The sequence below is a fragment of the Oreochromis aureus genome, linkage group 15, assembly GCF_013358895.1.
Source record: "Oreochromis aureus strain Israel breed Guangdong linkage group 15, ZZ_aureus, whole genome shotgun sequence".
Lineage (NCBI taxonomy): Eukaryota > Metazoa > Chordata > Actinopteri > Cichliformes > Cichlidae > Oreochromis > Oreochromis aureus.
Window position 1 is genome coordinate 8,306,113 of NC_052956.1, and position 12,269 is coordinate 8,318,381.

The 12,269-nt window shown below is 42.4% G+C and overlaps 1 protein-coding gene across 2 annotated transcripts; it reads right to left on the minus strand.

Annotated features, from left to right (window-relative positions):
• Positions 1-1,150: 1,150 nt before the first annotated feature.
• Positions 1,151-9,441, minus strand: myb (v-myb avian myeloblastosis viral oncogene homolog). 2 transcript variants are annotated; one of them, XM_031726264.2, is made up of 15 exons: positions 9,319-9,441; positions 7,538-7,655; positions 7,354-7,425; positions 7,164-7,256; positions 6,246-6,466; positions 5,570-5,798; positions 5,430-5,483; positions 5,232-5,336; positions 4,556-4,816; positions 3,980-4,068; positions 3,751-3,865; positions 3,541-3,636; positions 3,114-3,212; positions 2,865-2,948; positions 1,151-2,763 (listed from the first exon to the last, which is right to left on the minus strand). In XM_031726264.2, the coding sequence occupies exons 1-15, from the start codon at positions 9,339-9,341 to the stop codon at positions 2,653-2,655; spliced, it is 1,770 nt and encodes a 589-aa protein (XP_031582124.1). In that variant the 5' UTR covers positions 9,342-9,441; the 3' UTR covers positions 1,151-2,652. The 2 variants fall into 2 exon arrangements, with proteins under 2 accessions (XP_031582124.1, XP_031582123.1); XM_031726263.2 differs by having other exon boundaries at positions 1,151-2,766.
• Positions 9,442-12,269: the final 2,828 nt, after the last annotated feature.

Sequence of the window (12,269 nt, forward strand, 5' to 3'; positions counted from 1 at the left end):
GTCAAACCCGTCGTTCAAATTCAAGCAGCCCTCATCAGGCCTTTGCTGTCATTTCTTTGCTGTCTTTTCGGGGTTTTTTTTTTTTACACCATTGTTGTTACAATAGCTAAAAACCACAACATTGTGAACATGTGGATGGACTAAGCATGCTTACGCCCACAAAGAAACTATTTCTGTTTGCCCCTGTCTTAAATATCACAGTTCCTGTTAGATATGTCCGTCTTGATGACTGCCATTTCTGTTTATGAATCCCTCTGAGACTGCCACTTGAGAGATGGGAATCTATATTTAAGGGCAGTGTGGTGGATCAGGGTGAGGTTGGGAGGGGGGTGCAGGTGGCTGAAGGTGTTGTGGGGGATGTGAGAACGTGTGGATGGGGAGGGGGTGTAAATATAGCTCCTGGTCTGAGTCTGGGCCCCTTAGCTTGCTAAGGCCTCACAGGAAAGAAAGTCTCCTCAAGAGACTGAATGTGGAGCTCATACTTACGTGCGTTTTTTGGCGAGCAGCGACGAGTAATAGAACAATTTTCACATTGCCCACAGTCATGTTAGTGCATATGTCTGTGTTTAAAGGAGTTGATAGCATGTTTATGCAAAGCCAAAAAAAAAAAAAAGTGAAAGCAGTCCAGGACAAAATGTTTCTTTGTATTTCTGGGACATGCACCTGAGTGGTCCCTGCTTATCCACGGAAAAAGAGGGAACGGTTGGAAACATTTGCTTATTTTCTTTGCTTGCTGATAAACTCTATACTCACTTGGTGAGCGGCAGATGGGAGAGAAGGTTTTATGATATGATATGGTTCGCACAACTTTATGACAACAAACCTTTGTATCAGTTTATGTGTGCGTGAAAGCGAGGGCTATTTGAATACTATAATCCGCAGAGGAATTTGAATACTAGAGATAGATTACACTTTGCAGAGGGTAAATAGTTCATTCAGTTTAAAAGGCAGGAATTACTCTATATAATGGTGCGGCTATTTGGAGCGCTATTTACACTGACACCGTAGGCTTCTTGGGCTGAACTTTGCACTTTACAGCTTAAATATATGAAAATGTTATTTCCATATATTATTGTCCACGAGTAGCCGTGTTTGAACTGCTATCAACTTTAGTACGCTTAACGTCAGAGATTAAACACTGAACACAAGGTTGTTATAAAAACAGCACACTTTATTGAGTAGGCAGTCAAAAGTAGAAGTATAAAAACTTGGCATGTGTAAATGCTTTTACAAAAAGTGTGCTAAGTGTTTGACACGAGTTACTGCAGTTTCGTTAAAGAACACAAAATGCTTGTTGAGTGTACTTTTACAACAGTGTAAATCCATCAGGAGAAATGTTTTTCTTTCTTTCTCTTTTTAAAAAAATGGGATTTTGGCTGTAGCATTAATATCAGTGTTTGCTACTCTCACAGTTTTAAGGAGAATATAAAATTCAAGTGCAGCTTGGTCTTACTCTTACTGGGTGAAGCTCAGGTTTCAAATATAAATGCATTTCGGACTTTCAAATGTATAAATAAATTCTCTCTCTTTCTGTAGATATATATATATATATATGTATCTAAATTCTAACAATTGCTTGTTCATTGAATCTTTTCCCGGTTGGGGGGGATACTGTAAAGGCCAGAAATAAATCAAAAGAACTTGAAATGAAAACTCAATTCCTATGAAATAAAGGCGCCGATGTGGTTGTCAGGTAATACTAAAAAGGCTGGCCCCTTTCTGTTGTATAAAAAAAGTATAAAAATTGTAGTTGCATAGTGATGCGAGAACAGACCGAGCAGTCCTTGTTCAGCAGTGGAGTGTTTACATGAGGTGGCAAAGACCAAACACTTGAAATTCTCAGTAGACCCATTAAAAACCCCTTAATAATTAAAAAAAGGACAAAAAAAGGTAAAAACAAAAAAAAAAAAAAAAAAAAAAAAAAACAAAAAAAACAAAATAAAAACAGTTTCATTGTGAAATACAGAGGTCAGTTAGAAAATCATCATTATGACTTTGGATGTACGATAATGCTAAAAGGGCTTAAATACTCTGAAATACAACACTGCTCCATTGGCCAATTGTAAAACAACAGCAACAAAGTCATAATGTAAAAAAAAAAAAAAAAAATCAATAAATTAATGAGCTTGTTCTTTATATTACTATCAACATGTGTAATTAATAATACAGCCTAAGGCATACATGGTCACCATTTCCCCGTTTGTAATACAATAAAACCAAAGAAAATTTAAAAAATTTAAAAACTTTAAAAAAGTCACCCCCCCTCCCCCCTTAAAAAAAAGTCTTTGGTTGGTACAAATCCAACAAATGTAAGTGTGAAAAAATCAGTGGCATATAGCCTCTCCCAATGACTGTACCACCGCAAATATGTAACCCTGCGATGCTGTATCCGCCCGTCTGTTCCAGAAGTGTAGGTGAGAGCGAAAACTCTTTGAGTTTTGAACCCAGTGATGTCGTAAACGCCTGTGTTCTGCTCCAGAAGTAAACAAGTAAACATCTGCTTGATCCATCCATTGCTCCAACCATTTTCTACTGCTTCAGCTGGGGGGCTAAACACCTTAGCCTGGTTGAGCTAAGGGCTTTTTTTTCTCTTTTTTTTTTTAACTCCAGTGCAGGAAAAGTTGATGTGTTTGGATCAGCATTTATCTCAGTCTATATCATCAGTGTCCTTGAAGGGAAAGCACTCAAGAACTTGTGTTCCGAGGCCAGTATGTGCTCCTCTGTTTTCCCGGAGGTCAACAGATCCCAGGAACCCAGCTGTTGCTGCTGTAAGAAAAAAGAAGATGATCAGTTTTTATGTTAACATGCAAAGCTATTTTATATATATATATATTTATGATTTAATTACACACACACACACACACCTGTAGTGGGTTATTCAGGCTTCTGTGAGGGAGCTGGTAGATTTTGTGTCCGTCTTCGTTCAAGAGTGAGCTGGTAAGTAGGTCCTAAAAGAAAAATGAAACAACACATGTTAACAACATGATAATTACAGTACAATGACTGAAAAGGGGTGCATAGTAAAGGATCTTAGGGTTGATCCTGTGCGTACTCATTGATGGACTCACATAAAACAAAACAAAAACACATAAGAAGGTCAAACATCAACTTACTGATACTTCCTGAGCTGGGCGACTGGGGGAAAAGAGCTGCCTGTTAAGTTCTTGCCCTGCCCACTGCATGCAGTGGCTCCTCTTGCATGGGAACTCGACCTAGGACCCCCCCGAAAAAACACAACACGGTCATTTAAAGCACCACATTTTCCTCTTTTTGTAACCAAGTCACACAAGCTTGGCTTACAAAAATTAACCTCAAGCTATTCTTTAAGCTGATGTCAAACGTGTTGCAAAATGTAACTAAAAAACAAAACAAAGCACAACATGTTTGTCACCGCAACATGCAAATAGCTGGGTTTGATATTTCACCCCTGCCCGCTGTTTTCTCAAGATACAAACTAACACTTCTTATGTCAGTCTCACATCATATGCGCATGCTCTTTTTTTTGCATATGTGTACATGCCTATGTAGGGTGGAAAGTACCTCTTGCTTTATCTTCTTAAATGGAGGCTGCTTAATGGCATCTTCCACTGGCTCCTGCTTGATGGACCCAACCATCTGCTGCCCCAAAGTGGTGTTCTGGAAACAACACAAACCTTCGAGTGAGTCCCGAGGACAATGCAGTGTGCACAGCAGCAGTTTGCATGTCAAATTAAGCACCGAGGGATATATACACACATTAAAGTCTCTCACCATTAGTTTAACGGGGCCATATTTGATCTCCTGATGGGTCGAGGCTGATCTCAAAGGTGTGGGTGTACGTGGGGTTGACTCCAGAATTGATTCACACATACTGGGAGTCATGAGCCTGAGGAGAGAGGAAAGAAAAAGCAAAACAAAATAAGAGACAGCTGTTAAAAAAAGGCTCATATAACAATAACAGGTTTGCATAATAAAAGTGATGAGAGCAAAAGCTTCTTACAATTCATTATCGTTTAGGAGGCTTGCAGGCACGGTCGAGTTAAAGGGTAGGTTGTCTGAGTGTTCTGGGCTCACTGGCTGGTTGAGGAACTGTGAAATAAAAAGGAAGAAAACATTAAATTAAAGACCCCTGACAAGGTTTTGACACCCAGGAAGATCGTGTAGCACGCTAAGCTCAGAACACAGAAATGGAAAGGAAGGATTGGAGCTTTAAACAATGGGACAAACACTAGTTTTGAGTGGTGACTGCATAAGCTCGGGTCATGTGACCTGTGGGGGTGAACAGAGTAGATTTGTGACTTCACATGGGTTGGCATTCGAGCGGAAACCAGTCAATGATTCCTTAGCAGTTGCTGAGCACCGATTGGGCAAGACCCTGTCTGCTTTAAGAGTGCTCCTTTCCAAGAACCCACTGCTAACAGGCTCTGGGAAAAGGGTGGGAAATTCTGGGTCAAGGCCCGCTATTCTATCTGTGTTTCTAATTTATAGGGCATCTTCTTCAACTGGTTCCAGTTGATCACGACAGACAAAAATAAAAACATAATATAGCACGACGCAGTGTAAGGCAGATACTTACTGAGTCAATCATGGATTCCATAAGCCCAGGCATTGGATTTGAGAACGCAGGACTGCTGTGGGGACTGTTGTTGTTGTTGTTGTTGTTGTTGCCGTTAATGCCTTCGACGGGTGTTGTGGGGGCGCTGTCCTCAGCTGAGCTGCTCTGGTCAAGAGGCAGTTCCTGGCCGGCTGCCTGGTGATGAGGTAAAGGCAGAGCAGCACCTTCTGAGCTGTTGGACATGGAGCTCTGGTTGGTCCAGTTTTGATAGAACGAACAAATCTGGAGAGGGGAAAAAATGTTAAAGGCTGGAAAAGAATAATCACCTGAAAACACAAAAGCACAGAGGAGCAAGTGCAAAGGAAGCAAAGATATAAGAAGCTCAGGGAACGCTCAACCGTGATCAAATGAGAAGGGGAACTTTAATGTAAAGGCCGACAGAAGAAGTGTTGAGTAGAGAATTGCACAAGGGGTCATGCAAACCCAAAAGAAATGGTGATAAGATCCTATTGCATCACTTTTTGCAGAAACAGACCACCCAGATGTTTCCTCCTCCTCCTCATGCACACACAAAAAACACACGTCCAACCACTGTCCTTAGAAAGCCAGGGTCAAAAAAACGCCCAAAAAACACATAAATTGTGCTGTCACATGTTTCACTCTCCTGAATCCAGACGCAGACCCGAGTGTGACTCACCGGTAGTGACGGCTGGCCCCTCAGTTCATTTTCTGTTGACATGAGCAGCATTTCGATCTCTTTCACCCTCTTCTCCTTCTCAGGGTCCTCCTCGTTATAGTGTCTCTGAAAGAGCAGAAGAAATGCGTGAGCACCAATTCAATCTAACCAACTCATCTTCACCATCTTTCAATCGCCGCTCGGGTTTGCGATTCTTACCTGGACTTGGGGAATGTTGAGTATGTTCATATTGAATGCGAGGGTGGAGTGCCCCTGTTACAGAGAAAGAAGAAGACGTTAATAAATGCAAGCTCTTGCGGGGGGAGATCTGCCTAAATTCTGGTTTAAAGCCCACTTACTCTACGTGCGTCAGACAGGTAGGTGGCGTAGCTGATCGGCAAATTGGAAGTCAACTGCGTGTGACCGGGCTGTTGGGGAAAGCACATGATCTGATTGTTGGTCTTCACGTAAGTGCGGCTGGCGGGGAGCGAGGGGCTGCTGTTCTTGGCTGTGTTCTGGAGGTAGCCCTCCTGTTCCACCTTTCTCCTCATGGTGGAGTTCCAGTGGTTCTTTATAGCGTTGTCGGTCCTGCAAGTCATAAGGGACATGTGTTAACTTAAAGGTGATGTGACATCCTCTAGCTGCGCACAGCAGCTTTATCAATACAGGCGCATGCACATGCTGAGGCAGATAGGAAAAGTCTCAGTCACACACATACACGCATACTTAAAAATGTGCACAATTGATAAGGTTATCAGTGCAAAGCAATTACAATAACCACATATTTATCTGTCTTTTCTCTTCTCCTGCCATTCTACACCTCGCCCCCACGTCCTAACTTAGCCTTTTAACCTTTCTTTCCCAGCTTGCATTATGTGTCCACAACTCCATTTTCTCTCATGCTCACTTTTATTGGCGTGCCCTCCCCTCCATTTCAGCCTCTTAACCGCAACATTGCGCAGCTAACCAACAAGGTTTCAGTGATTCATCTAGCTTCTCCTTTTCTGCCTCTTCTTCCCTCTCTCTCCACCTCACCTGCCAGGGAGCAGCTTAGCGATTTCTGCCCAGCGATTGCCCAGCTTCTCGTGCGCCTGGTAGATTATTCTGTCCTCCTCCTCCGTCCAGGAAGTCTTCTTAACCTCTGGGTTCAGGTGGTTGTGCCAGCGCTCGCGGCACTGCTTGCCAATTCGCCCCTTCAGGTGCTTGGCGATCACTGACCAGCGTTTGGCGCCGTATTTCTGGACCAGCTCGATCACCTGGGGATTTTTAGGGTTGTGAGGGGTGAGAGAAAGAGGAAAGGCAAGAGAGGAGGAGGAGGAGGGGGAGTGTTGAAAAGGAAGAAGTGAATGGTAGTAGAGGGGCATGGGGAAAGAGGAAGGAAGGAGTAATAACAGGGAGGGGAGGGAGAAGTAGAGTGGCACAGAGATATGAAAACAGGAGGGAGAGAAGAAATAAAACAATGATTATCCATAAAAATCTCAGAAGTTTTACTGAATGCACTGCTTTTCCTTCCTCCTTCTCTCTCTTTCTTGATCTTTCGCTTGTGTAGGTGATTGAGAACACCTGCTGGTGAGCAGTGAGGGAGTTTCCATTGGAACATTAGCCACTCTGCTAATCATTACAGTGGCATCTGGGTGGAAATATAACCCCTAAACGCGTTATATGTTGTGTAAGTGTGAGTAAAAGTGTGCAACCACAGTTCAGGAGTTGCTACAGAGAAGTTGCTTTAAACACAGGAACACAAAGTAATTGTTGATCTCAGTGGTATCCAGTTAGTATAAAGCCCACTCTAACAATTACACTGTAAGGTCACCAGTAATGGCTGTTATACTGCTATAACATAACCCATGGCTAAAGCACACTACAAACTCTACATGCAAGTTAATCTTGCATTTATATTCACAGTTTTCCATGCCACCCCCCCCCCCCACCAAAAGTACAGTGTGCTCTTACCCTTTGGTCCTCCTCTTTGGTCCACGGTCCTTTAATGAGTTCTGGGTTGAGAACCTTCTGCCACCTGTGTTGGCACTGCACATCTGTACGGTTCTGTGTAGAGAGAGAAAAACAAAATACAGTTTGTGATCATCTCCACACAATGGGAAGTTGCATGCAGACAAATCAGGGACTCATGCCTGCTACTTACAGTTAATAGGCTTGCAATTATTTTCCAGTCTTCTGCTCCATGATGTTCAACAAGTTTCTTCAACTTCTCATCCTGAAAAAATAGAGTACATTTTTAAAAAAAATATGTCACTAATATTTAGTATTGAACAGCAGATTGTGAACTGTATTGACAGGTGTGTGTGTGTGTGTGTGTGTGTGTATACCTCTTCTCGTGTCCAGCGTGTCTTGCCGAGCTGGCGTTTCCCAGGCTTGGGCAGTGATCCATCATAATCATGTTCATACATCTCAGTCTCCTCCTCGTCATCCTCACTGCTGTACAGACTGCAGACACACACACACACACACAGGGCAACATTTTAAAAAGAGGTGGAGTCTGCGTGGAAAAAGAAGAGTGCAGGATAATAGACAGGAGAATAATAGGACAATAAGTACCTTACTTGTTCTAAACTACTCCCTATTAATCTCTTTATGAGGTGCATTAAAAAAACTCAGCCCTCTCTTTTACTCACTCTCTTAACTCCAACACAGACAGAAAACCAGTCATTCTTGAAGGTTTGGCTGCAGGCTTTTAGCCAAGACACCCACAGGGGGTGTGCGTGTATGAGTGTGTGTGAGACAGAGAGAGAGAGAGAGCGAGACAGAGGGGGAAGGAAGGGGAGGACGAACAGGTTCCAGTGTTTTTAGTTTCCACAGATACCTGGATTGGCACATGCGATCATAATTTTGTGACCCTGGCGTGTTCAAACTTGCACGGGGCATTGTACAGCGCAGCCATGCACACACGGAAACACACGCACACGCGCAGACACAGTCCACGCGTATACACATACACACACACACACCGATGCCATGTGGTCAACCAATCAGAATGCGGGACAGGTAGAACGAACAGGTAGATAGTTGTGCTGTCATACAGTGCAACAGGTGAAGAGGAACCCCACTGTGTGTGTACGTGCGTGTGTATGTTTGTGTGTGTGCATGCGTACAGAAGGATATTTACACGCCATTATCTTCCTTATTTTCCTTTTGCCCAAATGCGTGACTACTATCGCAGAGGCGAGCAAACATACAACTTCTCTCAAATTTATCCAACAACCTCTGCGTTTGAGCGCAAATGAGATAATTAGCGTGAAACAAACAAAAAAGCAAGCAGACAATAGAAGATGATTACAGCGCTCTCACAATAAGAAGAACGACTAATCAGCTCGATCGGCTCTCCCGAAGTGATAATTACTCTTAAACCAATCAAATTAACTCCGGGTGCAGTTTCTTCTAATTACCATGAGAATAAAACGAGATAAAAACACGTCTGTAAACGGAGGTAAACGGTGGCTTTGTGTGTGTGTGCAAAAAAGCCGATCTCAAACATAAGATTTACACACTAGAGCTAATGTGTGTAATTTAAGGGAGAAAAAATAGCATTGGATCTCCGCGGAACAAGTACGCATGGAGTACAAAGTTAGAGCGCAGGTTTCCAAAATAACAGCCAGCGCTCCTCGCGGAGATGCGGGGAAGCAGTCGTGTGTGTAGCGTGTGCAAGTTTCACCGAAAAGAGCCGAAATCGGTGGCAGATGAACTGCTTTGCAGCGTGTTTTTACTATCCGCGAGTTAAGACACGCCAGAGACGAGAAGCGTGCACGGCAGAGCACTGTCACAGCCGAGCGATGACCAGCCACCTGTCATTGGCGCGAGCGCTCCTCAGCTCCAACTGGAGAAAAGTAAAGGGCTCGCGCATAGTACAGGCTGATCACAAATATATATCTATACTATATATAAAGTAAAAAATATACATATAAAAAATATATATGAATATAAACACACACGCGCGAGCCAGGACAAGAGGATGCACTCTTCGCACTCGTCTTCACGCCGTGTCCAAGTGAAATAATGCTTCACCAGAAAACTACAATAATAGCTGCAAGTCTTTGAGAGACAGAAAGGGAAGCTTCAAAGCTGCCCAAGTCGTTGCTCGTGTTTCTCTTACCTGCTTCTGGACCGCCGAATCATGCTTAAAGTCTGCTGACGGTGTTTGGTAAACGCGGTAAGCACCTAGCCGACAGACAGCACTGACTTGCTCTCGCTCCTCACTTTCAGCTTCACTTTTAAAACACGACCGCTGGTACTACGGACCCGCCCCCTTCCCGCCCCTTTGTGCTCGCCCTTCACCAATACGCCGCGCCTCCCGGCTGTATTTGGCGCCTCTCGGTCGTGGCCTGAGGCTGTGGACCCCCAGGCGTTTCTTAAAGACATTTTTTTTTCTCTCTCTCTCTCTCTGTCAACAATTTGAGCAAGTCCGAGTTTTAATGGACAAGCAGATGCCTCCTATGAGAAAATGTGATGTTTCTCGTAGATATATCCTGAAAGCATGTTGAGTTTTGCAGTGAGAGACCCCGTGCTATCAAAACCACAACTGGCTTTGGTAGACCCCCAGTATAACATAAAATTAGGTAAAACACATGCTAAGCTAACTGGTCACGTTCACTCTATTTTTTAGGACAAATTAAATACATTGGATTTAGGTCTGACTCTATTAATGGTGTATGTGAGAGGTTTCCTCTCCTTTCAGGGGGATATGAAAGTCAGAAAAAATTACAATATAGCCACAAGATAACGGCAAAATATATCAGCTTCCCAGTGGAGAGAGTATAAAGTAAAGTAATGAAAATATACAGGATTTGTATGACATATCGTACTGCCAGAAGATGCCTATTTGAAATGTGCTTTGAATAGGGTTAACAAGTGAATGCGGTATGGGATCCACTTTGTATGATAAAAAAAGTGATCTCTGACCTTATTTTTGTAAGCCTGTACTCAAATAGTACACATGAAACCTGCCTAATCATGCAATATCTCGGGAGAGGAAGTTTAATAGCTCTTTTATTAATATAATTCTGAACAGGTCAGGGTACAATGCAGCAGAGAATCCAAAAGGAAAAGTTGCCATGAGCCTTACTAGTTATTGATTTGATCATTTCTTCTATAGAGATAGCTCAAATTGGGAGGCAGCAGGACTCCTTAATAAGTGCCCAATATAGTGTGTGCATGTGAGAGAGTTGGTCCTGTCTTGTAATACAAGTTCCTGGTTGATTTTCTCAAACGTGTCCTTAAACGCACCAGCCAGGTCACTCAAAAGGAGAAGGAAATGCATCTGTCTGAAGAAAACAATACAAATAGGTTTATGGCATGCAAGGAAAGTGAAGTTACAATGAGCCCAGTGGTGATTGCCTACCTGTTTGTAGGGTGCCTCCTGGTGCCACAGATGTTTCTTGGTGATAAAACATAGAACAGGCCTCGTGTTATTGTTTGCCCATAAAAAAGAAAAAAGTTACAGAACTTGCAATTGCACTAAACTTTTTTGTGGTACTTTATTTGCACTTATCTCACAGGATAGGCGGCTTTAAACCACACATGACTGCCTCTTTAAGTTGATTTCTTGTCTTTGAATTTTCTGAAAATAATCAATATTGAAACTACAGACTGGATGAGTTTGCGCTTATTAATGCCCATGGCTTGTAAAATATTGCTTATTTCTTAGTAATACCGCAAAGCTTCGGAATTATTCTTTATTTAACCAACTCATTTGTCACATATTGTGCGTAGTTTGTTTTGGTGAAGCTTTGAATTGCTAGAGCTGTCTCTACTCAACCATTCATTTCATGAGGGGTGGGGGGTTAATGCTTTATTGGTTTAAATGTGTCTTCTTATTGTTCCTACATACGCGGCCGTATTGTCCTAATCACTTGTGATTACCATCACCCGATACCAATCTATTGTTCCAGAGAAGTAATGATAATAACAGGCTGATGGAGGCTTATGCACACACACACATTACTGTAGACTAAAAACTTGCCACTTAATGCAGCCTCTAAAAGTGCTTATATGGCTCAGTGAAGTGAAGCAAGTACAATTTTTCCAGTTTATAGCTTTAGACATGAGTTAAATGGGGTAGACTACAACTTCAAAGTTATGTGTGCCCTACTAGATTGCTTAATCTAAAGATGAAAATTTTTTTCATCTTTTTTTGTTATGAAGTTTCACCCCCCATTTGATCCACTAAGCTGGAGGCAATTGATTGTCCTCATACGTCGCAGGCAACTCCTGAGTACACAAGTTATAGTCCTGTCAGTTTTGCCTCAAGTACCTGAACGACCCGCAGTGTTTACACAGCCAGTGATAAAACCTAAAGAATCGTTAAGCTCTCTAATTTCTGGGATTACTTCGAAGCTGTGTTTGTTTGCATTCAGGCTGAAGAGGAACTGAAGGATCTCTAATACCAAAAGGGAGTGAGAAACAGACAGCTATGTGTGGTAAAACAACATTTATATGAAAATATATGAACAGCATTGGTCTTAGATAATGTGCTGTTAGATTAGGCTTTATTGTCTCCCTCAGGAGAAATGGAGCTTTGACAAATGAGGGAAAAGTGGCATATAAGACAACACATGTACAATTTCACCTCTTACTATTCAGTAATTTTTAACTGATAATGGCACTAAAGAAAATTTGTACCTATTTAACTTACTTTCCTGATGGGATCAACTCATAGTGTTACCATGGGGTTGCATGTCTTAATTGAGTGAACAATGAGCCCAGATAAACCATTTGGTCAGTTAAGAAAAAGGGCAGAAAAGTATTCTCAGGTGCTTATAATGCATTTTGAACTATTTACCTATTAAATGGCAGGACCTATTGTGCTTTGCTAATGGAGAGTCGTTTAATCACTTTGAGATGTAGATGCAGCCCCTTTGCTGTTGATCAAAAACTTAAAAGGACCTACTAATGACCCACTAATGGCCTCCCCAGTGATATGTGTAAGTGTGCTTTGCAAATGCAGATTATTCAGGCTCGTTCTTGTTGGGGGTTTTTCTGAGCACGCATAAGAATGTGTGAGTTTGTGAGCCTACGCTCGGTGTGGGTGTGTCCACCATTATTATC

What these genes read in the sequence shown, in the direction of transcription:
- myb (XM_031726263.2), bottom strand. Translation starts at nt 9,341, where the DNA reads ATGATTCGGCGGTCCAGAAGCAG. An exon ending in ATTCGGCGGTCCAGAAGCAG is followed by an intron (nt 7,656 to 9,318) that starts GTAAGAGAAACA and finishes GTGTGTCTGCAG; the next exon opens with TCTGTACAGCAGTGAGGATG. An exon ending in TTAAGAAGATAAAGCAAGAG is followed by an intron (nt 3,213 to 3,540) that starts GTACTTTCCACC and finishes GGGGGGTCCTAG; the next exon opens with GTCGAGTTCCCATGCAAGAG.